Here is a 26,590-nt window from a genome sequence, read left to right as displayed (position 1 = left end):
GACCCTGTCTCTAAATAAAATGCAAAATAGGGCTCTGGATGGGGCTCAGTGGTTGAGTGCCCTGAGTTCGATCCCTGGTTCCCTAGTGTTATGCTCAAATTTGGGACCCCCAAAAGACCACCAGAGACCAAGATCCAAGTAAGCAGCAAAGAGGTGTTTATTGCGAGCTAGCTGGGTCCTCTGTGTGCACACCGCAACTGGTGATGCCCAGGGTTTGCAGCAGTTTTATGCACTCTTTGGGGAAGGCAGGGACTTCACATGCATCATAGCATCTCTTAGCAAATCATCACACACCTCGGGAAAATCAAATAACAACTCTAAAACATGATTAGCAAATTCACTGGCGGGAACAATTGGGTAGGGGTGATTGGTGAGCTCAAGAGGGGGATTCCTTTGAACTGATTGGTTTAAGCCAAGAGGGGTGTTCCTGCTGAACTATGGGGTTTCCCAACACCATAAACTACTGGAGGGTCACCTGGCATCCCAGGTATTTCCCTGTCTCATGCTGATTGGTGGCTGCAGGGGGGTTGCTATGGGTCCCCACCTAGCCTGACTGAGTCAGGGACACCTGGCGCAGCAGATCTCTCCTGTTATTTGTAGATAAACAACTCAGCAGGGTGAGAATGTGCCTAGGAGTGCTCTGTGGGTCTTTCCAAGGACAAAGGTCATGTCCCTTCCTTGGACAGGCTTTGCGCTGAGGTAGAGGTTTGTTTTTCACCCCACCCCTCCAAAAAAAAAAAAAGCCCCCTGTTCCTGCTGATGGGCAGAGTCATGGCCTCGGGGACGGTAGCTCCTGTGCCTCTCCTTTGCTAACAAAGCAATAAACTCTGCCCCCGCCCCAAAGCTGTGTCCTCATTATTGGACTGGCACCGGGGACAAGGATGGAGCTTCAGTAACTCCTTAACCTCATGTTTCCACCCCCCCACAGCTGTTATCTGTCAGGAAATTTTTGGTTTTGAGACATTTTGCCTAATTTTAGTAAAGATGCTGTGGCACCGCCTTCTCATGCTTGCTCAGGAGACCCAACTCAGGGCGTTCCACCACTGAGTCACGATCCCCGTCGTGTTTTCTATTGTATTTACAGACAGGGCTTCTCATAGTTCTCAGGGCCTCACCATGGCTGAGGCTCATGTTGCACTCATGATCCTCCTGCCTCAGCCTCCCAAGCAGCTGGGGTTAATGTTGAAGTCAGGGGTAGTGGGTGCACACTGATAACTCGAGTGACTCCGGAGGCTGAGGAAAGAGGACTGCAACTTGGGGGTCAGCCTCAGCAACTTAGCAAGGCCCTAAACAACTTAGAGAGTCTGTCTCAGAGTAAAATAATAACAGTTAAAATATGAATTTTCTGGATACATTTGCAGAATGGAAAACGTGGCACTTAATGGGTTCAGAACATGGAGCCTCTGTGGGGGACTTGGGCCTCAAAGTCAACAGAGTCAAGGGTGTGGCTGGGTCTGAAGAAGGAGACCCAGCCCAGAGGATGCTGAAGAACTCAGAGGTGACAAGGTGGGCTGGTGACTGGGGACACCGCTGGCCCAATGTGCTGGCTTTGTGTTCCACGCAGCATGGGTGATGGGGAGGAAGCAGGGTTAATAGTGATGGCCAGCTGCCATCTCTTTCCTTATCCCGAGATCCACTGGGCTGGAGCTGGCTTTGAGCATCAGGCAGAGGTGGAGTTGGCTTCGGGTGGTGGCCGAGGTCATCCATGAGCACTCAGGGTCTGGGGGTCTCTAAGCCCCCGGGCTGCGGTGTCTTGTTACAGCAGCCCAGGGAGACTAATACAGGGACCAGCAGCCCTCTGACCAGTGCGATGACCTGAGTGTGGGTGTCCCCCCAAAAGTTTTTATAGAAATCTTTACACCCCCTCCTCCCCCCGGTGATGCTGTTAGGAAGAAAGGGCTTTGGGGAGGACAGAGGGTCTTGAGGGCGGAGCTGTCCTTGCTACTGAGAGCCATAAGCAGAGACTTGACCTCTGGGCACATGCCATGTCTTATTGAATCAGGTTTGTCCTCTGGGACTTCGCCCCTCCGCACCTGCAAATCTGTGCAATTTGGAAGCACCTTCTGTTTGCAGAGTGGCCTCCTCTGGGCTGGCCCGGGGTCCTCTGTCCCAGCCTCTGATTGCAGGAGGTGCTGGGCTCTTTGCTGGCAGCCCAGAGTGGCCCCTGAGGGTGCGTTTCATTCAGTGTGCATTGTGCATTGTGACCTCATGTTGATGTGCGGAGTCACTGGTGACCAGCCAACGGATGCCTGAGGTCAGCACGAGGAGCTGTATGGACCGGGCTCTGGCTCTTTCCACGTAGATGGTCACTGCCCTTGGTCCTCTGTGTCGCACCAGCACAGGGGGAAGGGGCCGCAGCAGGGCTGCAGCCACGGCCGCCACAGGTTGTTCAGGGTGCCCAGCTGCTGGCGAACTGTGCCCAGTGACCGCTGATGCTCCTCCACGGCCTGCCGGACCCTGCCCACCACTTGGTGGAACCGGGGCTCGGAGTCGGGCGTGAGGACATGAGACTCAGAGGGGTCTCTGGAGAGGTCAAAGAGCAAAGGCGGGTCGTGCTGGACCACTCCTTCCCCGATGCAGGGGCAGACCACCTTCCCGTAGCAGGCTCCAGCACCCTCTGGCTGGAAGATCGGCGTCATAAAGTGCACCTTCCACAGGGTTGCTCCTGGTGGAGGGGCAAGAATCAGAAAGATGACGTCAGGACAACAGCAGGAGTCACCCACGTGTCCATCAAGAGATGAATAGCACCAGGTGAGGGGGCGCAGGCCTGTGATCCCAGTGGCTCGGGAGGCTGAGGCAGAAGAATCGAGAGTTCAAAGCCAGCCTCAGCCAAAGTGAAGCCCTAAGCAACTAAGTGAGACCCTGTCTCTAAATAAAATACAAACTAGGGCTGGAGACATCGCCCAGGGGTTGAATGCCCCTGGGCTCTATCCATAGTTACCCCTCTCTCCCCAAAAAAGACCCGAATAGATATAATTTAATGCAGCCACTCTGTGGAATATCACACAGCCCTGAAAAAGAAGGAACCTCTGACATTGGCTAGACCATATGTGAACCTGGAAAACACTGTGCTCAGGAAAAGAAGGCTGATGCAGAGCCTGTGCAGGACTTTTTGTACGAAATGTGCAGAAATGAGCAAATCCACAGAAACAAACAATGGAGAGTCTGAGGAGGAGGAGTAAAGGCTAAGTAGGAGGGCTCCCTTTAGGGTGAGGAAAATGTTCAGGAACCAGATTGGGGTGGTGTTGTACTACACTGAATATATCAACTGCCCCTCATTGAACATTTGAAAAAATCCAGTTTTATGATGTGCTTTATTTCAATATATATATATCTTTTTTAACTGAATTGCTGGCTTTCTTGATGCAAAAGAGTCGGACGTGACTGCATCGTGGTCCAGAAAGCAAATCCACAGTAGCAAAGAGACAGGAAGGCAAAGGGATAGAGAGGGAAAGACAAATGGGGGGGGGGGGGGCAGAAAACAAGTATCGCTAAATGGGACAATTACCTGATTATGAAATTCTAAGACCTGGATTGATATTATTATTATTATTGTTGTTGTTGTTCTTGTTATTATTATTATTTAGTCCTGGCAATTGAACCCAGGGGTGCCTTACCACTGAGCCACATCCCTAGCCCTTTCATTTTTTTTTTTTTAATTTTAAGTCAGATTCTAACTAAGAGGCTGAGGCTGGCCTTTACCTTTCGGTCCTCCTGCCTCAGCCTCCTGAGTGGCTGGGATTATAGGGGTGCACCCCTGCACCTGGTCAAGCACTGGATCTTAAAAAAGAAGAATCAGTTCTGCTGCTGGCAAGTGGGTGAGGCAGAGAGGGTGAACATGGCCATGCGGAGGGGACAGTGAAAATGTGGTCAAGTGTCACTGAGTAAAAGTGACCTCAGGAGCAATCATGCACTGTCTAGAGCCACCAGGGTGCTGGGTGTCTGTGTCTGTAAGGGACCTCGTTGTACTCACGGTCCTGGTCCCGTTGTTGCCACCGGGCTGCGTGCAGAAACCTCTGGCAGTAATGGAGCAGGAACTCGTGGTCCGAGTGCTGAGCGGTCCCCAGGAGCAAGGGCAGCAGGTCCCGGCCGTCAATCACTCTGCAGGGAGCACACGACACTCAGCACCAGGGGCGCCAAGGGGCCCTGCTGAGCGGATCCCAGGAGAGGAGCAGAGTTGTGCAGGTGTGGAAGGGCTGGGGGGCCTGGGGGGGCCCAGAAGCCTGGGGACATGGCCTTGGATACAACGTAACCAGCTTGTGGGTTCGATTGGCATCACTTTTAGACACAGTGTAACCAGCTCGCTTGTCCCGATGGGTGGCACCTTTGGATACAATGTAACCCGCTCACCTGGTTGCATTTGGCGTCCCCCAACTTGCCTTGAAGGGGGAAAACAAAGCCAAGCACCGAGGACAGGCCTCTCTATTTTACACGCCATCGACCTTGAGGCCCGTGGAACATGCCGTGTCCTTAAACAAGGCCGGGCAGCCCCGGCCTCTCTGGGATGGTCACAGGGAGTGGCATCTCCTTATCTGTCCGCCCTGTCTTCTGCTCTCTGCAAATACAGCTCATCCGACCGCACACGCCCTGTTCTGGTGGGAGGAGGTCGGCTTCGGGTACCAGGGACCTTGTCTGCAGGCTTGTGCCACCAAAGGCTGCGTCTACCTCTTCTGATTGGCAGTCACAGCTTTGCACAGTGCACCTGCCCATCACTGTCCTCCAGGGGGGACAGAGCGCAGGACCTCCCCCCCTGGACCCCAGTCCTGCAATCGGAGGACACCTAGGACACTCATTTAAATGGTCTACTCCTTCCTAATAACCCATGTCCACGCTCCTACATACTTTAAATCAAATGCAGATGCCTCCGAATGCTGAATACCGTGCGGATGCCGTCTAAATAGTTATTCAGGACAGATGCGATTCTACTTTTTTTTTTTTTTTTTAAATTTGGCTTCAGAGATGGAACACAGGGTGCTTAACCACGGAGCCACAACCACAGCCCTTTTATTTATTTATTTTTTATTTATTTATTTATTTATTTATTATTTATTTATTTATTTTCGAGGCAGGGTCTCATTGATTTGCTAGAGCCTTGCTAAGTTGCTGAGGCTGGCCTCCAGTTTGTGATCCTCCTGCCTCAGCCTCCTGAGCCACTGGGATTACAGGCATGTACCACTGTGCCCAGCAATGACAGTACTTTAATAATAATAATAATAATAATAATAATAATAATAACAATAATAAGGCTAATGGGATTGTTAAAAGAAAACATCACGAAGCCTTTAAAATTGTTGTCCACACAGTTTCCTAATAAATATGAGGAGTAGATTTCTAGTGTATATATGAGAATGTCTGAACGTAATTAAATGGTACAGCTTTGATTCATGTTTTCATATATATCATGAATGGATCTGAAATGTGAGCTGTGCCAGGTGTCTCTCGTGTATAAATTAGATTCCGCTGCAGTATATTAAAATTCATGGACCGTGTGATTCAATTGCATGAGATATATGCATAAATTCGGGTATGTACTTATACAGCTCTTGCAATTGGATGTGTCATGGGAGATATGCAAATACATGACAGGGTATATATTTGAGTATATAAATCTATCAATTGGACTATGTATACTGCATTGCACATAACACCGTGATTAAATTGCATGAGGTAGGTGCATATATTCAGATATAGCTGTGGATACACATATATACCTCCACACACACACACACACACAGGGATATCTCATGCAATCGAATGTGCAACTTGAGATCTGCAAATCCATCTCCCCACACACGTATTTTCTGTCCACAAAGTGGAACTGCTTTCTTTGGTCCCTTCTCTACCTGTCCTGGGGCACCTGGCCGCCCCCCAGCTGGACCACGGTGGGGAACACGTCCATCAGGCTGGTGGGCTCCTGGATCACTCGACCGGCAGGTAGCACCCCGGGCCACCGGAAGATCCCGGGAACACGGATGCCCCCTTCCCAGCCGCCCATGCCTTTGCCTCCTATGAAGAGAAAATGATGTAGTATGAGATCAGCAGGCGCTGACCCAGGTAACTCCGAGTGGATGCAGGAGGGAGCTACCTCTGTCTGCTCAGGTGCGTTCAAATTGGCAGAAGGGGGAAGACAGAAGCAAAGGGTTTGGAAAGGGCCACGTCACGGACCCTCCAGGGGACACAGATGGAACATCGACAGAGATGGAAACAGGATGCATTCAAGGTGGTGGGCACCTGGCAGCCTCATTGTGTTCCATGCCAGGTGCCCACCACCTTGAATGCATCCCTTCTGAAATCTGAACCCGGCACCCTTGGTGTGGACCATCCACTGGAGGACAGATCATTTCCATAAAAAGGAACCAAGCCCTGGCATATCGTGCAACAGGATCAACTTGGAAAACATGGTTCTTCAATCAAAGAAGCCTGACACCAAGGCCACACCACGGGGAACCTTCTACCTGGAGCAGGAAGAGATGGAGGGAGAGAAGAGGAGTTGGTGGTTGGGGAGGCGGGGCACCCACAGATCAAGGAATGACTGCTAAAAGCACAGGGATTTTTTTTTTTTCCTAAGACAATGAAAATATTTTGAAATTCTACAGTGCTAATGGCTGCAGAGCTCTGTCAATATCCCCAAAACCACGTGTGCAAAAAGATTAAAAAATATAAAAAAAAAATCTGAGCATGCAATTAGAGTCTCTATGGTGTTTTGGGCTGGAAAGAAATTCAAGTCCATATGCACCCGTGTTTGCAAATTTGGGGAGGGGGGGTGGGCAGGTGGTGCCTTTTCAATGCCAGGGTTGGGAAGGGCTGGGGAGAGGCCATTGGCCAGCGCGGATTGGGGACCTCACCCTTGAGCCTCACCCTTATAGCCTCCATTCCAGCCTCCATATTGGTTGGTTCCCAGGCGAGACTCCAAGCATCCCCCGTGGTCCGAGGTGAAGTAGACGAGGGTCCGATCGGCCAGACCTTCCTGGTCTAACGTGTCAAGGATGTGTCCTGCAGAGGGCACAGCGTGGGGGCTGCTGGCGACAGAGTGGCGCCCAGAGCCAGCTCCTGGGTGTGCGGTCTCATGCATTTCTTGAAAAAGCTGCTCGTGTCCATGTCTAACGGGAGCCCGCGGGGGCATGATGGGGACAGCCTGGGCATTGGGGATCTGGGGCATTATCCCGGCTCCCAGTGGCACTGGCCCAGGGCCTCCCTGGGGCATGGTTTGGTCTACCTGCAGGACCAGGGCGTGGGCATCTCTCCCCGGGGCCTTCTGGGGGGGGGGGACACTCACCCACCATCCAATCCATCTCCTCCACGTTGTCCCCGTATAACCCGTGACGGCTCCTCCCCAGGAAGCCTTTGGTGGTGACCAGAGGAACATGGACGTGCAGAAAGGAGACCAAGAGGAGGAAAGGCCCGTGCTTATTCCTAACAGTGAATGAGAGGCGAGGCGGGTTGTCCTTGCTATTGTGACAGAATCCATACTGAAGGCCAGGGGACCCCGAATACGGGTCTAGCCTGCCACCTGTCTTTGCTTTTGTCCCCACACAACGGCTCTTGGGCAGGAGGAGGATCTCATGTTTAAGAATCTTAAAGGGTAGGGCCTGGTGACACACGCCTGTAACCACAGCAACTGGGGAGGTTGAGGCAGGAGGATTGCAAGAGGGAGGACAGCCTCAGCTACTTTGTGACGCCCTGAGCAATTCAGCAAGACCCTGTCTCAAAATAATCAATCAATCAATCAATCAGTAGAGCTGGGGGACTGGGGCTCAGTGGCGAAGGACCTCTGGGTTCAATCCCTAGTACAAAATAAAATAAAATAAATAAAATAAAATATAAAATAAAATAAAATAAAATAAAATAAATAAAATAAAATAATAATAAAATAAAATAAAATAAATAAAATAAATAAAATAAAATAAAATAAATAAAATAAAATAAAATAATAATAAAATAAAATAAATAAAATAAAATAATAATAAAATAAAATAAAATAAATAAATAAAATAAATAAAATAAAATAAAATAAATAAAATAAAATAATAATAAAATAAAATAAATAAAATAAAATAAAATAAAATAAATAAAAATAAAATAAATAAAATTAAATAAATAAAATTAAATAAATAAAATTAAATTAAAATAAAATAATAAAATAAAATAAATAAAATTAAATTAAATAAATAAAATAAAACAAAATAAGTAAAATAAAATAAAATAAAATAAAATAAAATAATAAAATAAAATAATAAAATAAAATAAAATAAATAAAATAAAATAAAATAAAATAAATAAAATAAAATAAAATAAAATAAAAATAAAATAAATAAAATTAAATAAATAAAATTAAATAAATAAAATTAAATTAAAATAAAATAATAAAATAAAATAAAATAAAATAAAAGAAATAAAAGAAAAGAAAATAAGTAAAATAAAATAAAATAAAATAAATAAAATAAAATAAATAAAATAATAAAATAAATAAAATAAAATAAAATAAATAAATAAAATAAAATAAAATAAAATAAATAAAATAAAATAAATAAAATAAAATAAAATAAATAAAATAATAATAAAATAAAATAAAATAAAATAAATTAAATAAAATAAATAAAAGAAAATAAATAAAAGAAAATAAAAGAAAATAATAAATAAAATAAAATAAAATAATAAAATAAATAAAATAAAATAAAATAAATAAAATAAAATAAATAAAATAAAATAAAATAAATACAATAAAATAAATAAAATAAAATAAATTAAATACAATAAAATAAATAAAATAAAATAAAATAAATAAAATAAAAGAAACTTACGCCTTTATCTAGTGATAATTTTGCCTTTTAAACTACACTTAAAAGTCCACATCACACTTTTCCATCTGAATGCTGTAAGTTTCAAACTCTACGTACTTAACAGTCCAGGAATAAAGGACGTCACACTGCCATCTGTCTGCACAAGCATTTTGTTAAGTTATTCAGAAGCTGCCTCTGCTTATAAACGTGGGTTATAGAAGAAGCGATATTGTGCATGAAATTCTCTTTATAAACGCTGTCAGGTCATGAATTCTTTCTCCTTTTTGTTGATGCACTATAATTATACACAATGGTGGGTTTTGTTGTTACATATTTGTACATGCACACAAGCTAACAGTAGAATTTGGTCAATACGAAATCAGCTAAATAATGAATATTTACGGTAGGAAGTAATCATGAAAAAAACATGCTTTAAAAATGAGGCGTGCCACATTCATGTTTATGGCAGGCTAATTCACAAAACCCAAGCTCCTGAATCAACTGAGGTGTCCACCCACGGATGAATCGAGAAAGAAAATATGGTGAATATATGCGGTGGAGTATTACATAGCTAGGAAGAAGAATGGCTTTGCAGGTAAATGGATGGAACTGGAGAGCATCAGGCTAAGTGAATCAGCCAGACCTATAAAATCAAGGGTCAAATGTTTTCTGTGCTATGCAGAAGCCAGATGAAAAATAAGGGGGGAGAAAAAGAAAAGAAGATGGAATATGATCAAAATAGAAGAGAGATCCATGGAGTGGAAGAAAGGGCCCTGAGGTCGAGGGAGGAGGATGGGGTTAGAATGAACGCAACCCCTCATTTTATTGTGTACATCCATGAACGTACCGCAGTGGATCTCACCGTCATGTACATCCACTAGATGCTAATTTAAAAGAAAAAAAAAAATCATGATTAAGTCAATAGGCAATAAAGGTTATAAGGTAAAAGGAGGGACTGAGAACTGGATTGGGACAGGGTTATGTTCCATGCTTTTTAAATTAAGTCAGAATGAATCCGAATGTTATGTGTGCAAGTTCATTTCCAGCGTCAGACCCGAGCTGCACCAGGCGATGCCACCGCAGACTCCCTGGGTGACTGTGGGGGGTAGGGTGGGGGGGTCAACTGAGCCCTGAGTCAGCAAATTCCAACTGGACGGCCACCGTCTTTCCATGGACATAGTGCAAGGCACGCAGCTTGGCAGGCCATCTCCCGTGCCCCATGTGGCCGAGAAAGGTCTTTCTGAGCCTGGGATGGGCCAGGCCTCAGACACACATGCCAGAAGCAGGTGCTGGACATTGCACATGGTCAGGGGCTTGGAGGGCGCGCCCCCCCTCCCCCCAGGGCTCACCTTTGCAGGAAGGAGGAGACTTCGTGCAGCAGGAGGGGCGTGACCCTGTCCAAGTCCAGGGGCTGCTGGGTGACAGTGTGGTTCCTCATGAGGAAGCAATCCGCGTGCACGATCAGGTGGCCCGCGAAGCGCGCGGCCGCGAGCAGGACAGCAGCAGCCCCGGCGGCCCCGAGGGCGGGCAGCCAGGAGCTGGTGAGCCGGGTGAGGCGGCCCGCCGCCAGCGTGAGCGAGGCCACGGCCAGGACCTGGAACCACAGGCCCAGGCTGCGCTCCAGGCCCGCGCGCTTCTCCGACAGCTCCCAGCGCGCGCAGTCGGCCATCATGGAGAAGGGCATCCCCAGGAAGCTGTCGAACCCGTGGGCCTGCGGGTGGTGGCAGTGATCGCGGGGAGACTCACAGTTCAGTCCCAGGTGCCATTTTCCTGGGGGTAGGAGAGGCCAACGGTAGGTATCACATATACCATGGCTTGGGTCTGCCCTGTCGCCCCAAATCCCCCTGCACTGCAGCCTCAGACCCCAAGGCAGCAATGGCACAGGTGAGGTTGAGCGACGGAGTGGGTCTGGGTCAGCTCTGGCCTCGTGCAGGGATTCATCCATTGAAAGATACAAGACAGTTACACAGGCCCCGGGAGGGGCTGTAGGAGACGGTGATGGGAGGAGGTTGGTTGAAGCACACACCATGTCCCCGGCCACTTTCTGTCTTACCCTCGGCTCTCCATCTGCCATGCACTGAGCTGCTTTCCTAGACCATGCCCTTCCACCATGATGCTCTGCCTCACCCCAACCCAGAGCCACGGAGACGTGGGGCACAGTTGGAGGAAGTAGGACACTGGAGACACGCCCTGGGGACTCTATCTTGTCCTTGGCTCCTCTCTCTCTCTCCCTCTCTCTATGCTTCTCTGCTCCCTGGTGCCCTGTCCTGAGCTGCTCTCCTCCTCCAGGCCCTGCCGCCATCTTGTGACATGACTGGGTTAGGAGAGGTGTAGACTAATAAGTGGATTAATCCACTTGGATGGACTCACTGGGTGGTGGCTGCAGGCAGGTGGGGTGTGGCTGGAGGAGGGGTCCCTGGGCTGTGCCTTGGGGGTCTCTGTCCTGTCCCTGGTGGGCAGAGCTCTCTCTGCTCCCTGGTGCCCTGTCCTGAGCTGCTCTCCTCCTCCAGGCCCTGCCGCCATCTTGTTCTGCTCCCCTTGGGCCACCAGGGACTGAACCTTGGAAAACATGAGCCTCAAATAAACCTCTCTTTCTTTAAATTGTTGTTTCCTGCATATTTTGCACGGAAAGGTGGCTACGACAGCATGCTCGCTCTACTCTAGCCCTCTCCTAGGGGCTGGGGGAGTGTAGGCTGTGACATCAAGGACCACACCAGCTGACCTTATCCTTGTGGGAACGAGGGCCCCGAGAGGAAGCATTTCCCTGAGTATTAATTTCTCGTGAGCGGTGTGACAGATTGCCATAAATCTGCTTGCTTAAACCAACGGGGGGTGGTTCTCTGTCACATCTGGACAGTCCACTCAGGATCCTCCACAGGCTGGGTTTCCACACAAGGTCCCACAGGCAGTCTATTGGCATTCCTGCTGTCCATCAATCATGGATAGAAAATGTTAGGGGGGAAACTTGCATCTTCTCTGAGCACAGGCAAATTGTTTTCCTTGGTACTCAACAAACAATAGAGCGTAGCAACGAATCGGGCAGCACCGACATTGTTTTGGGTATTTTAAGTCCTATGAAGGCGATTTACAGTCAACAGGGGGATGTGTCCACGTTCTATGCCAACGCGGTACCATGTTATATAAAGGAGTGGAACCTCCAAACATTTGGGTATCTAGGGGTTCCTGTAGCATTTAGCTCCTGATATCCTTGGGAACCTTGTTCAGTAATTGCTGATAAAAAAAAAAAAATTACTACAGAGTTGGACACCGTGGCGCATGCCTATAATCCCAGCAGCCTGGGAGGCTGAGGCAGGAGGATGGTGAGTTCAAAGCCAGCCTCAACCAAAGTGAGGCCGTAAGCAACTGAGCGAGACCCTGTCTCTAAATAAAATACAAAATACGGCTGGGGATGAGGCTCCGTGGTTGAGTGTCCCTGGGTTCAATCCATGCTACCAAAAAAAAAAAAAAAAATGTTATCACTACAAGTGAGGATCATGGCCGTATGGTCCCCTTTCCCTTCTCCCTGTCTGTTGTCTTGAAGTTTCACTTACTTACTTTTTGTTCAATGTCTAATGTGGTTTCTTGGCTTATAGAAAAACACGTGTTTGTTATGGAAGCACAGAACGAGGTAAGTTTTATGCAAACATTTGGTCAATGAGCATCTAGTTTATGTTGTTTTGATATTTATTTTTTTTGTGTGTGTGATGGGGGTATCGGTATGTTCCCTAGGATGGCCTCCAACTTCTGGCCTCAAATGATCCTCCTGCCTCTGCCTCTGGAGTAGCTGGGACTACCACCATGCCTGGCCATATGACTATTATTTTTGAATGTGTTGACTTTTAATTTTGTACCAGGGATGTAACCCAGGGGTTGCTCTATCACTGTGCACCCTCCCCATCCCTTTATATATTATTTTAAAAAAATTTTTTGAGACAGGGTCTTGCTAAGTTGCTGAGGCCGGCCTCCAATATGCAATCCTCCTGCCTCAGCCTCCCAAGTTGCTGATTATAAGTGTGTGCCACCACACCTGACCCGTTGACATTTGTTGAATAACTTGTGGCCCCTGTGCATCCTGGGAGACCACATCATTTCTGTCATCTGGGAAATTACCTGGGACCCTCACTGGTGGCCTTTCCAAACATTTGGAGTTCAATAGACCCTTAAAAGGAAAGTAGTGAGCTCCAGAGTTGAAAGAAAGGTACCTACCTATTAGTCCAGTGGCGTAGCCTTGGTCTCTCAATATTTTTGCAAAAGTTATCTCATTGGTGGGCAGGCCCCCGGCTGCTGCTGTCCACTGGAGAACACGGAAAGCATTGCTGGAAACCATGCCTTCGACCAGCCAACAAAGAGAAATAAGTTACTATTATGTATTTGCTTTCAGTTGATGATGATGATGTTCACTCTTTTAAATTTAGAATATTCTGTAGAACTCGCCATTATTGAAAATCACATTGAAAAGTTCCTTCCTGCAAAGACCTGCCTCACAGAACCACGTATGTGGCAGGGAAGGTCATAATGAAATGTCAATGCTGGAGAGAAGGTGTCCGGTCTTGTGCCAGTTAGGTCACTAAAGGGGAAAAAAAAGAATTTAATGGAAAAGGAATGAGAATTTAAAATGCACTTTGATTTCCCCAAATTCTTGCTATCACCAAAGAGTTTTCACAGTAATCTGTGAAATGATGTGCACAGCTTCTAGGTACGCTAATGGGTGGTTATCACTCCAGAGAGTGCACAGGGAGTTGGCCTGGTGTGGATTTTGGAATGATTGAAAGATTCATTGCGTCAAGTATGGTAGTGCACACACGTAATCCCAGTGGCTTGGGAGGCTGAGGCAGGAGGATAGCAAGTTGGAGGCCAGCCTCAGCCACTTAGCGAGGAACTAAGCAACTTAGCAAGACCGTGTCTGAAAATAAAAAATAGAAAGGGCTGGGAGTGCGGCTCAGTGGTTAAATGCCCCTGGGTTCAATCCCTGGTATCAAAAATAAGTAAATAAACAAAAGAAGATTTCCTGGAGAGTTCTAAAATACAGGCAAACCATTGAGCTCTGGACTTCCACACAGGTGTGTATGTGTGGGGAGGTGCTGGGTATTGCACCCACGGTTGCTCTACCATGAGCCACAGTCCTAACCCTTTTTTTTTATTTTGAGTGTCTTGATGAATTCCTGAGGCTGACCTCAAATTTGCAGTCCTCCTGCCTCAGCCTCCTGAATTGCTGGAATTTCAGGAGTGCATCCTCCGACCCAGCTATGCAGAGGAAAAGGAAGGTTTTCTTGCTATTTAGGTGTAGCAGGGCCACCCGATCAGAGGATGAGTACCACTGAAAGTAGAGTTTGTGACCATTTGCGAGAAGACGGGGTATGCCAGGCCATGGGGTGCCAGCAGGGAGGCACCGGGGTAGATCAGGAGGCAGAGGGAGTGAGGAAGAAATTTAGGGAGATGCCTCCATTTTAAGTTTTTTTATTTTAAATGGAAAGAAATAAGCAAGGCAGAGCAAGACGTTTTCAAACCTGCCAGCGTTAATAATTTTGGTCTGCTCTGGGCTACAGGGGCTGCTCACTGCCCCAATTTCCTGCTTGCAGAACCTGGGGTGAGGGGAGCAGGGGATATTCGCCCAGAGGACATGGGCAGAGGATCTGAAGGTTCCACATGGAGAACAAGCTCACATGCACATTGCTGTTATGTCTAGGAACCGGCCAGCACCCAGAGGGTCAGCTCCCCGAGGGCCAGCGGGGGCCATGATATCAAAGCATCAGAATGCAGAAAATAAAGATACATGTTGAGTGCATGCGTAATACTGCAGCCCAGAGAGAGATGGACGGATGGATGCAGAGACAGGTGACGAGTGGGGACATGATACAGATGATAGATCCAGTTGCTTCTTTTTCCTGGGAAATCCTTAACTGGTCCTGGGTGAGAATCTCCCCTGGAGTCTGGGGCAGATTCTTGAGCCTCAAGACCAGAGAAACGGTGAGGACCATACGCAGAGTTCTGAATTTTCGATCTACTTCCTACCCAACTCCCTTGCAAATGGCAGATTTTAAGGTAAACAGTAACATATATATCATGCCCAAAAATAATCTATAAGACACGAAGGGCACCTGAGATGATTGAGAAATCCCTGCCTTGGAAAGAGAAAAATATCTTGCCAAAAGACATCCCCCCACGGACCACAGAAAACAAAGACCATTCTCTTTCCATTAAGAGGGCAAAAATTTACGAACGAGTTTCAGAAACACACTCATATTTTTGCTCTGATTAAACATATTTGTTTAGTTCTTTTTTTTTTTTTTTGCACCCTGCCTAATGTATACCTGATAGGAGGCTGTGATAGGAGGCTCAGCAAATGGCCTCCTGCCTACTTTTGTACCCCCAGCCAGTGAGAAATGGATTGGTGCTGCTGTGGTTTGGATTGGGTGCGTCCCCCCAATAAGCTGTGTGTGGAAGGCCTGGTTCCCAGCTGATGGTCTATTAGGACGTTAGGGAGCCTTTAAGAGGTGGGTCTAGTGGGTGGAAGTGACGTCATGGAGGCGTGGCCTGGAAGGGCAGAGTGGAGCTCCACCCCTCCCTCTGCTTCAAGGATCCTCCATGTTCTCACCCCAGGACCACAGCCAAGGAGCCAAGGCCCAGGAGCCAAGGCCCTTCCACACCATGAGCCCCACAGAGACATCTGGATCTCAATGAGCTTATTTCTGTCACAAAGCTGACTCATGCAGGGCCTTTGCAGATAATTGGGAAAAAAGTAGAGAAGATTCCATAACCTGTTGCTGCAGTTGGTTCTTTTCACTACTATAGGAGGAAAAAAAAGACCTGACAAGAACAAATTTAGAGGAGGAAAAGTTGAATTTGGTTCATGGTTTCCAAGGTTCAGTCCCTGTTGGCCGACTCCATGGCTCTGGCCCAAGGGGAGCAGAACAAGATGGCGGCAGGGCCTGGAGGAGGAGAGCAGCTCAGGACAGGGCACCAGGGAGCAGAGAGAGCTCTGCTCACCAGGGACAGGACAGAGACCCCAAAGGCACAGCCCAGGGACCCCCTCCTCCAGCCACACCCCACCTGCTGCAGTCACTACCCAGTGAGTCCATCCAAGTGGATTAATCCACTATTAGGTTACACCAGGAAGCAGAGAGAGCTCTGCTCACCAGGGACAGGACAGAGACCCCAAAGGCACAGCCCAGGGACCCCCTCCTCCAGCCACACCCCACCTGCTGCAGTCTCCACCCAGTGAGTCCATCCAAGTGGATTAATCCATTATTAGGTTACACCAGGAAGCAGAGAGAGCTCTGCTCACCAGGGACAGGACAGAGACCCCCAAGGCACAGCCCAGGGACCCCCTCCTCCAGCCACACCCCACCTGCTGCAGTCACCACCCAGTGAGTCCATCCAAGTGGATTAATCCACTATTAGGTTACACCAGGAAGCAGAGAGAGCTCTGCTCACCAGGGACAGGACAGAGACCCCCAAGGCACAGCCCAGGGACCCCCTCCTCCAGCCACACCCCACCTGCTACAGTCACCACCCAATGAGTCCATCCAAGTGGATTAATCCACTATGAGTCTACACCCAGTGAGTTCAGCCAAGTGGATTAATCCACTATTAGTCTACACCTCTTACAACCCAATCATTTCACAATATGGTGGCAGGGCCTGGAGGAGGAGAGCAGCTCAGGACAGGGCACCAGGGAGCAGAGAGAGCTCTGCTCACCAGGGACAGGACAGAGACCCCAAAGGCACAGCCCAGGGACCCCCTCCTCCAGCCACACCCCACCTGCTGCAGTCACCACCTGGTTAAACCATTGAAGTGGATTAATCCACTGATCAGGTCACACCTCTCCTCCTCTAACCATGTCACCTCTGAAGTGTCTTGCGTTGCTTCACCCATGAACCCTTTTGGGGCACAAAATGCAACACATGTGGATAAAGTTTTATTAGGACAGGGCCACAACCATTTTTGAGTGCACTGTCCATAGAGGACTTCAAAAATGCCGTTGAGCAGCTGTACCCGAGACTGTGTGGCTTGCAAAAATGAAAACATTCGCTACCTTGCCTGCTACAGAAAATGTTACGTTCGTACAGTTAAATCCCAGCCTGGGTCACCTTGTTCCCCGAGGGGCTAGAGCGCCAGGGCTGGCTGCAGTGTCCTGGCAGAACTGTGTGGGCTGGGACCCATCTTTCCCCATCTGGGTGTCAATGAGAGAGGCTGCGGGTGGCCACCCACCTGTTCCTCCCCAGGTGGGTTTCACAGTGGGACTGACCTGAGCGGATGGGGTATCTGCCCGTCAGGAAAGCAGCCCTGCTCGGGGTGCACACGGACGCCGCGGCGATGTGCTGGGTCAGGACCACCCCGTCTTCTGCAAGCCGGTCGATGTTTGGAGTCCTGGCGAGAGAGAGGAAAAATAATAGTGCTGTGTTCTGCTGTGTTCTCCTAAGAAACCCAGATTTTCATCAGCGTAGGGTAAGCTGCTGGTCATCAGTGAGTGCATCAAGATGTGCTCGAGAATGATCCAGGACCTTAAATGTCCTCAGGACCTTCAAAGAAACAGCATCTTGATGAATTACGGTGGACCCCGTGTCCACCAGGTGCTGCCAGTCCTGACGGACAGACAGATGGGCAGTTCAGAAGCGGGAGGCTGCTTCTCCCTGGGCGGTCAGGGACTGCATGGGCAGGTCCAAGGTCACGGTCACCCGTGAGGGTACCGGGCCGGGCACACCCAGCAGGGCCGGCAGATTCAGTTCCATGCTGGGTCTCAGGGGACATTAGAAGAATTGAAATCAGTCCTGAGTGGGTGGGCTTGGCTGGATGGAAGAGGGGCTGGGAGTGAGGGGCAGTTCAGCATGGCTTTGGGCTCACAAGCAATAAAACTCATTTCCAAGACGCCCTCCGTCTGTAGTGGGTTGGGTGAGAACCCTATTTTCAACCCAAGTGAGTGGATGATGGTTTGCTGGGTGGATTGGAGCTGGATTCATGTTTGCGTGTGCAGGCTTCTGTGAATGTCCCCGTCGGCCATTCCTAGGCTTGAATGCATCCTCACATTACCTGCCTCCAGATCCGGGGGCGGCCGGACCCTCTATTCCTATAGGAATCACCAGGTCTGGGACCTGCTCTTTCCTCTGGTCCCCAAGAACCCCATTTCCCATTCCTTGCCTTAGGGTCTTGTTGCCATAGCAGCCGAGGTCTCCAATGCCAAGGTCATCCGCCATCATCAGTAGGACGTTGGGCCTCGAGTCAGCCGCATCCCTGCAGGCGGACGGCGTCCCTCCCAGCCACAGACCCAGGGCCACGGCCAGACAGCTCCTGAAACACAGGCTCCACAAGCACGCTCAGCCCTGTAGCACGCGCCGACGGTCAGACGCTTGCAGGGGGGACGCGGCGTCAGTGTTTAAGGGTTTGATGGGCTTAGGGTTTAGCTTTGAACCTATGCCCCAGGCCTTTGATTTTTTTTTTCTTTATTCATTTAAAATTGCCCATGCAGTTGATGGTCTTATTTGGACTTTCAAAGTAATTTTGGAGGCTCTAGAGTGTTGTTGAATGGTTATGGCAATAGCAACTTAAAAAGCCTTCTTTAAGCTTCCTTAAAATGTATGGATCTGTTTCCAAGAACAGCTACTGCACCCTCCCCTTCTCCAACTGGCTTTTCTTCCTCTTCCTTCTCTCTCTCTCTCTCTCTCTCTCTCTGGGGGGGGGGGATGTTACCAGGGACTGAACTCAGGGTCCCTCAACCAATGAGTCCCATCCCCAGCCCTATTTTGTATTTTATTTAGAGACAGGGTCTCCCTGAGTTGCTTAGGGCCTTACTTTGGTAGAGGCTGGCTTTGACCTCGCGATCGTCCTGCCTCAGCCTCCTCAGCCACTGGGATGACAGGTGCGTGCGCCACCGCGCCTGACTCTTGTCCTTCTTTCTTAAATGGCAAAACTGGGTTGGACTTGTGTGTTGGGGGTACCTTGCTACAAGTTGGAACACTGAGTAGACACCAGCTCTGGGCAGTGGCCAGTCCCGGTGAAGCCAGAAATAGATAGAGTAGAGGGGTAAATCGACCCTTGTCCTTGGACAAACCCACAGAGCACTCCTAGGCACACACCCACCCTGCTGAGTTGTTTGTCTGCAAATAACAGGAGAGATCTGCTGGACCAGGTGTCCCTGACTCAGTCAGGCTGGGTGGGGACCCATAGCAATCCCCTAGCAGCCACCAATCAGCATGAGACAGGGAAATACCTGGGATGCCAGATGACCCCCAAGTAGTTTATGGTGGTTGATAACGTGTTGGGAAATCATGGAGTTCAGCACGTACACCCCTCTTGGCTCAAACCAATCAGTTTAAATGAATCCCCCTCTTGCACTAACCAATCCCCCCTCCCCAACTTGTTCCCGCCAGTGAATGTGCTAATCAATGTGAAGAGCTGTTGTTTGCTTTTCCCGCGGCGTGGAATGATTTGCTGTGTGATGCTGTGACGCATAGAGTACCCCCCAAAACCTATCAAATCTCACTGGACAAAGGACCGGGACTCACTCCCTGGGACCACTGCATCGGGAACGGCTGTGAGTCCAGGCTGGAGCTTGCAGTAAAGACTCTTGTGTGATTGCATTGGATTCGGCTCCTGGAGGTCTATCGGGGTCCCAGGAACCTGGCATCACATCGGGAAGCTGGCAACGGGAAGCCAGGAAGAAGCGGAAAACCCTGAATCTTTCATCCCACGATACTGTGATGCGCAGGTGGGCTTTGGAAGTGATGGAGGTCCCGGTCCAGAGAGATAGTAAAGCACAGGTCCCCTCCGTAGTGTGGCAGAGCAGAGATGACCCTGGAGTCTCCAAGGAGCTTTGCCATAGGGGCTGCGGAGAGCCAGGCGCCTGGCCATGGGATGCCCTTGGCGCTTCCCACCAGGTTTGGGGCTGATCTCTCCTGAGGCTGACTGGAGCTCTCCCAAGGTACGGGGGCTTGGAGCCCTCAGACTGATCCTGATCCCCGTGCCCGGGGCTCCAAGGTCTCTGGGTTCCTCACCGAGCAGAGGCCCCTTGCTTATCTGTGGATTTGGGGAGAGACGGGAGGAAACGCAGGCAGGGGCCCGGGGACCACACCGTCCTGTCTTACCATGAATATCCCATCCGCCACCGCATGGCCTCGCTCCTGTCGTGTTTCCTGTAGAGAAAAGAAGGGGTTGAGGAGAACTGGGCAGCAGGAAGCACATCCTTCCTAGAGGTGAAAGATGGGGATGGAGCCACGTGGGGAAGCTCTGCTCTGACGGCATCAGCTCCAGAAGAACCTTAAAACCATGGCAAACTCTCATAAGGCGATGCTCCGGCACGGGGTCTGGACACACCGGCAGCGCTCTATCCAAAAGGTGGACAAGCCCAACGTGGTGGTGAAGGGCTGTCATCTCTGCAAAGGTAGGAGGCTGAGGCTGGAGGATAGGAAGTCAGAGGCCAGCCTCGGCCACTTAGTAAGATCCTAAGCAAAAAGTTAGCGAGACCCTGTCTGAAAATTTTAAAAAGTAAAATACAAAGGGCTGAGGATGCGGCTCAGTGGTGAAGCACTCCTGGGTTCGACCTTTGTGGGTCCAGAGAAGGAGCATTTGGGGCTTTGCAATGCAGATAGTTTCTGTTGCAACCAGCCCACTTGCCTGCGGTAGGGAGAATGTGGGAGTAGAAAATTCAAGAATGAATGGACACTCCTGTCAGCAAAACCTTGCTGAGCAAGAGAGAGAGAGAGAGAGCTGGGCTTGCTCACTGAGCCCTGGCAATGCTGGAAGAGTGAGTTTGCCGTTCTCTTCTCTCTTCTGTTCTCTGCACGCACCACCATTTGCTTATCTGCCCGCCTGCTGCAGGACAGGAGTGCTTACACCTGTGAGCCACACTATGCTTTTATGAGACCTAGTATCTGTGCAATGTAGAGGGACACGTATCCCACAAACCAGGTGGGTCCTGACGACAAGGCAGTGTGCCCCTTGGGTGTGCAACGCTTTTGAAATCCTGAGCTTTCCTTCCCGATCATGGTGCAATCATTGGCCAGAGACCAGATGTTCTCTGGTCACCGGGCTCGGTGCATTTTGTCAACACATTTCCCAGCACACAGGGATGAGGGTTTTTGACTGTCCCCAAGGGGTCTTGAGCTGACAGACCAGAGCACCTGACCCAGGAGCTCTGCTTCCAAGTCCTGTCTCCCTGTCTGAAGCTTCCTCTCCATTTCTCTTAAATTGTGCACAGATGCACGAGGGACCCATTAGCTCAGAGCAACTGGGTGTCTCCCAGGCATCGGGGACAGCAGAGCTGGCCGTGTCTGCCACAGGGAAAGAGCTTGGTGTTGACTTGTGGGCTCTGGGCTTTGGGACATGGGGAGGAAGCAGGCTGATGTGCTGAGCGAGGTGACATGCTGAGCAGGGTGACATCTGGATGTTTACCTCTGCATGGGCAATGGCGTGATCTGGACAAATGCCCTTTTTAAAAAAAAAAAAAATGATCAAGTTTGCAGCAATGTGGGGACCAGTCAGAGCAAGGTGGGACCCGGAGCTCAGAAATGAACCAGGAGAGAATGTACCAAGGTCACTGTAAAGTATCCAGCGACTCCTCGGTCTTTCTGAACATCTTTAAAATCCGCATTGTCGGGCTGGGATTCTGGCTCAGCGATGGAGCGCTCGCCCAGCTAAGGCGGGACCCAGGTCCGATGCTCAACACCGCATAAAAATAAAGGCATTATGTTGTGTCCATCTGCACCTAAAAACATTTTTTTTAAAAACCCACATTGTCTGCATATGCTGGTGCAGAAAGGCCTGTTGTGATAGCAAAGGCAGCAGTTTAGAAACTTAAGCCTGGCTGGGGGCGGTGCCCACGCCTGTCATCCCGGCAGCTCAGGAGGCTGAGGCAGGATTGGGATTGGAGGCCAGCCTCCGCCAAAGCGAGGCCCTAAGCAACTCCGTGAGACCCTGTCTCTAAATAAAATGCAAAATAGGGCTGGGGACGGGGCTCAGGGGTCCCGTGCCCCTGAGTACCTCTAGTACCCAATGATGGCTTGGAGATTTTGAGGTCCCCATGGTGGGATATCGATGGCAGCCTAGCTCTCAAATATCACTCGGTAGACAATTCAGTCTCCTAAGAGGTTAGCAGCTCTTCAAATCTCCACGGACAAAACACACTCTCCGAGGCACCACTGTCTCCAAAATGAAGCTCCTGCAAAGCCTGCAGCTCCTCCTCCCCGAATCCACAGGAGGAGCACACTCCAGGGGCAGGGGAAAGAAGCCAGGAACAGCCCCTGCCCCGCCCCCCACAAACCATTCTGAGCCAACAAGACTTCCAGAAGGAATGAGCCACCTCACCTGGCCCTCCTCGCTATCCTGAAACATACAATAAATTTTATTATTATTATTTTTTTTCACCCATGTGCTGTAGGCACCCTACTGGATCGTTTTTGACCTACAAGGTTGGAGGATTCCAAGTTTTCCACTTGATACCTCTTCCCAAAGTGCATCAGCAGCCCGGGCACTGAGTCCAGGAAAGACCCAGGGGCGATCGCAATCATTGAGTCCCCGACACCCCTCCTCCATGACATGGAAAATACCTCCCTTCTGGACTTGGACAGGGAGGATGCCTGGGGCCTGACTTGTTTATACAAGCCGATGATTTTGCTGGCGTAATGGATGTTGGCAGCAAAATGTGTTTTTTTGGTTTTTTTTTTTTTTTTTTTAGCACAGGTGTGGTGCCTACCCAGTGTTTGCTACACTTTGCGATTTTTGGTTACAAACTGAAATCATTACCGTGATGTGGGGCAGTGGGGGGGGGGCATAGAAATATTTTTATATGAATTTCAAGGCACTCATACATCACCAAAGCAGGGGATGCCTTCAGAGGAAGTGACTTAAGGCCTGTTCACTGCTGTGCCAAACTATGGGAGCCTGGGCTAGATACCTGGCTGGGTGGCAGAGCCTGTAGTGTCTGGGATGCAAATGTGTCGAGCATGCTACTGTATTGTAGGCAACTGCAACACTGTGACATGTCCTGGTAATATCGAAACATGGCCCAGGCAAAGAAAAGATTCCGTGAAACACCATCTAAAAGATTTATGAGGGGCTGGGGACGTGGCTCAAGCCGTAGCGCGCTCGCCTGGCATGCGTGCGGCCCGGGTTCGATCCTCAGCACCACATACCAACAAAGATGTTGTGTCCACCGAAAACTAAAAAATAAATATTAAAAAAAATAAATAAAATAAAAGGTTTATGAAAGGTGCTGCTGTTTGGGGCTGTTGCCATGCACAGAGCTTGCAGGATAAGTCCCCCTATTGAGTCTGTGAGCGCTGAATGAATGTAAAAGTTCAACAAATGCCGGCAGCTCTAGTATTTATAAATCCTGTGGGCATGCTGGATACAGTGGCACCGGCCTCTAATCCAGAGGCTTGAGAGGCTGAGGCAGGGGGATGACAAATTGGAGGCCACCCTCAGCAACTTATCAAGGCCCTCAGTTACTTAGTGAGACCCTGTCTCTACATTAAAAAAAAAAATAGCTGATGGGATGGTAAAGAAAATGTAAGTCTATATACACAGAGGAATATTACTCAGTCTTAAAGAAGAATGCAATGACGGTATCTGTTGGTAAGTGGATGGAGCTGGAGACTATCATGCTAAGTAAAACAGGCCAATTTCCCAAACACCCAAGGCTCAATGTTCTCTCTGATATGTCGATGCTCATGCATAACAAAGGGGAGACTGGGGAAGAAGAGAGGTACTTTGGATCAGGCAGAGGGGAGCGAAGGGAGGGGAGGGGTATGGGGTGGGAAGAATGCATGGGACATTATGACCCTGTGTGCATATATGACCACAGGACCAGGGTGATTCTACACCGTGTACAACCAGAAAAATAAGAAGTTGTACTCTATTTATGTAGGATGTGTCCAAGTGCATTTTAGTGGCATAGAGAACTAATCAGAACAAATTTAATATATATATATATATATATATATATTAAATTTGAGAGAGAGAGAGAGAGAGAGAGAGAGAGAGAGAGAGAGTTTTTGATATTTATTTTTAGTTTTCGTTTTCGATGGACACAACATCTTTGTATGTGGTGCTGAGGATCGAACCCCGGCCACACGCATGCCAGGCGAGCACGCTACCGCTTGAGCCACATCCCCAGCCCTTAAAAAAAAAAAAAAAATTAAAAAATAAATAAATAAAAAGGGCTGGGGGATGTGGCTCAGTGGTTAAGCACCCCCTGGGTTCAATCACTGCTACCAAAGGGAAAAAAAAAAAAAAAAACACAAAACACTGTGTCCTTAGACTAGACTACACTTATGATTTTTTTCTTCAATGAAACATTAAACCGAGTTCACTGAAACTTTCTCCCTTCATAAACTTGCTTTTTTTTTTTTTTTAACTTTGGATTCTTTTGTAAGAATGCTTGGTTTTAAGAAAATGGAACTTTTGAATGTTGTTATGACCTGGAGGGACACCTATTGGATCCTGTCACTCTGCAGAGTGCACCGCTGCGAGTCTACATTCCTACACGTTTCGCAGGCAGCTTCTCCTTATATCCAGTGGCTATGACAGGCATTGCAAAGTCGGTTTTTATTCTTTATCAAATAGACGCTTGTGTGTGTGTGTGTGTGTGTGTGTGTGTGTGTGTGTGTGTGTGTGTGTGTGTGTTTTCTTTTTCTTGCAGGAAGATGTACCAAGGGCCTCTGCCCACGCCTCTGGAGGACATTCTGGCTGTGCTGGTTTCACTCCTTGCATTGGAGACCAGAGACAAAGCTCAAGCCTTGGCTGCGGAGTGAGTCAAGATAAAAAGCGACTTGACTCTGTCAGCTAAAGGCCTGCTCCTGCCCGGGACACGTTTGCATCTCAGCCCCTGGGAGGCAGCTCCCCTCCACGCTGGCCGGTGGCCACCACGTTCACCGCTGCGCAACGGGGACGCAGGGAAGCAGCCCGCGCCCGCCCTGTCACTCAGCTCACTGAGTGTCCTGCGCCACAATGCAACTGCGCCCCTGCTCTTCCCCCAGTGCTGGGCCCCCGCCAGGCCTGGGCTGGGTGGCCACGTCCTGGCAGCCTGCGGACATCCCGGAGACGGGACCTCGGAGAAGGCTGTCCCCTGCTGCCCCTGGCCGCCCCTGCGCCGCCCCCACGGACACCAAGTTTCAAAACCACCAAATAAATAGCCCCCAAGGCCCCCGCGGATTCTTTTCAGTCGCACAGAAAAACTTCTAAGAGTGGCCAAAGTCGCCAGGAGAGGGACAGGCTGCCGGGCAGGGCGGCCTGCGGCGGCGGGGACCCGGCGGACACGGCTTTACCTGCAGAGGGATCTCTGGGGGGAGCCCAGCTCAGCTCCGGGGACGTCAGTTCCTGCGGCACCTCGGCTGCGGGGGGGTCGCCTGGGCTGCGAGGTCCTCTCTGCTGCGCGCCCCCCCCCCCCGGGGAGGCTGTCCCTGCGCCGCGCACCCAGCGCAGCCCGCGGACCCGGCCAGGCCCCGCGCGCTGCCCGCCCTCCGGCGTGTGCAGCAGGTTTCCGGTTCTTTCTTGCAAGAGGAGCCTCCAGAATACACAGGTCTCCAGCCCCGGCCTCCGGTTCAACCCCCCGGGGGGGGGGGGCGTTGGCTGGCTGTTCCCGAAGAGGCCAGTGGGTGGCTGGTCTCCAAGATCCTCCTTGCATGCATGGCTGGCTGCACACCTCACTTCTTCCTTTGGATCATTATTTAATGATTTCCTCCCTAGATGTTGCTTCGGACAGAAGAAAAAGTCAGGAGCAGTCGGGGATGAGGCTCAGCCGTCCAACGCTTGCCAGGCACCCACATCGCATCGCAGCAGTGCAATTAAAATAGGCACATATTTTTATACAAACATATAGGTAGTTATAGTAAAATGGGTTTTATATATCTGATGTAATGCATAAGGTCTATTAGACATATTTATCCATTCGTATTTGTATATTTAATATTCGTGTTGGTGCATTTAATATTTAATATTCATCTAATCATGATATACTTCATAAGTATATAGAGATAATAAATACTACATTATGTATGTGATCAATACACGATCTGCAGAACATTTTTTGGGAACTGACCAAATCAAGGAGGAAAGACTGTGGCTGGATGGACTCGGGGGCACCTGGAGCCCCAACCAAATCTGCTGGATCCCTTGCTGGGCCGGGCAGGGTCCAGAGCTCCAGCTACTTCTGCAGTTTCAATGCCCTGAGACAGAACCTGGGTCCCCTCCGTCTTTAAAAAAAAAAAAAAAAAAAAAACTAATTTATTTATTTGTTCTAATTAGTTATACACGACAGCAGAATGTCTTTCCATTCACAGCACACGGATGGAGCACCGTTTTTTCATTTTTCTGGTTGTACACAAAGAGTCGCACCATCGGTGTCCTCACACATATACCTAGGGTCATGATGTCCGTCTCATTCCACCATCTCTCCTACCTCCATGCTCCAGACCCCACCATTTGCCCCATCCCAGGTTTCTCCATCCTGCCCGTCACCCCAACCCCCTGCATTTTGGATCAGCATCCACTCATCAGAGAAAACGTTTGGCCTTTGGATTGGGGGGAATCGGCTAACTTCACTTAGCATGATGTTCTCCAACTCCATCCATTTACCTGCAAATGCCATCGTTTCATTCTTCTTCGTGGCAGAGTAACATTCCATTGTGTATGTGTACCACGTTTTCTTTATCCATTCGTCTGTTGGAGGCTACCTAGGTTAAGCCCATAACTTGGCTATTGTGAATTAAACTACTGTAAACATTGATGAGGCAATGTTTACGGTAGCTCAATTTATAGTTTATACCCCCAAAACGTAAAATCAGCACACTACAGTAGGAGTCCTGTATAAACTGAGG

The 26,590-nt window shown here is 49.2% G+C and overlaps 1 protein-coding gene across 3 annotated transcripts; it reads right to left on the bottom strand.

The window, feature by feature from the left end:
• Positions 1-139: 139 nt before the first annotated feature.
• Positions 140-25,413, bottom strand: LOC101960995 (arylsulfatase L). 3 transcript variants are annotated; one of them, XM_078035319.1, is made up of 11 exons: positions 25,040-25,413; positions 19,862-19,909; positions 17,919-18,080; positions 17,029-17,150; positions 12,987-13,109; positions 10,130-10,550; positions 7,277-7,413; positions 6,859-6,993; positions 5,844-6,006; positions 3,974-4,101; positions 140-2,665 (listed from the first exon to the last, which is right to left on the bottom strand). In XM_078035319.1, exons 1-11 carry the CDS (start codon positions 25,396-25,398, stop codon positions 2,307-2,309), a joined length of 2,157 nt encoding a protein of 718 aa, XP_077891445.1. In that variant the 5' UTR covers positions 25,399-25,413; the 3' UTR covers positions 140-2,306. The 3 variants fall into 3 exon arrangements, with proteins under 3 accessions (XP_077891445.1, XP_077891446.1, XP_077891447.1); XM_078035320.1 differs by having other exon boundaries at positions 17,919-18,068; XM_078035321.1 differs by having other exon boundaries at positions 17,919-18,100; positions 25,040-25,133.
• Positions 25,414-26,590: the final 1,177 nt, after the last annotated feature.

The sequence above is a fragment of the Ictidomys tridecemlineatus genome, chromosome Y, assembly GCF_052094955.1.
Source record: "Ictidomys tridecemlineatus isolate mIctTri1 chromosome Y, mIctTri1.hap1, whole genome shotgun sequence".
Classification (NCBI taxonomy): Eukaryota; Metazoa; Chordata; class Mammalia; order Rodentia; family Sciuridae; genus Ictidomys; species Ictidomys tridecemlineatus.
Note: the sequence above shows the minus strand (reverse complement) of the source record. Positions and strands in the feature narration are given on the sequence as shown.

Excerpts from the sequence above, each read along its gene's own strand:
- LOC101960995 (XM_078035319.1), bottom strand. The coding sequence starts at position 25,398 with ATGCAAGGAGGATCTTGGAGACCAGCCACCCACTGGCCTCTTCGGGAA. Across the intron at positions 10,551-12,986 it reads CTACGCCACTGGACTAATAG|GAAAATGGCACCTGGGACTG; the intron begins GTAGGTACCTTT and ends TCCTACCCCCAG. Across the intron at positions 6,007-6,858 it reads CTGGAATGGAGGCTATAAGG|GAGGCAAAGGCATGGGCGGC; the intron begins GTGAGGCTCAAG and ends TTCTCTTCATAG.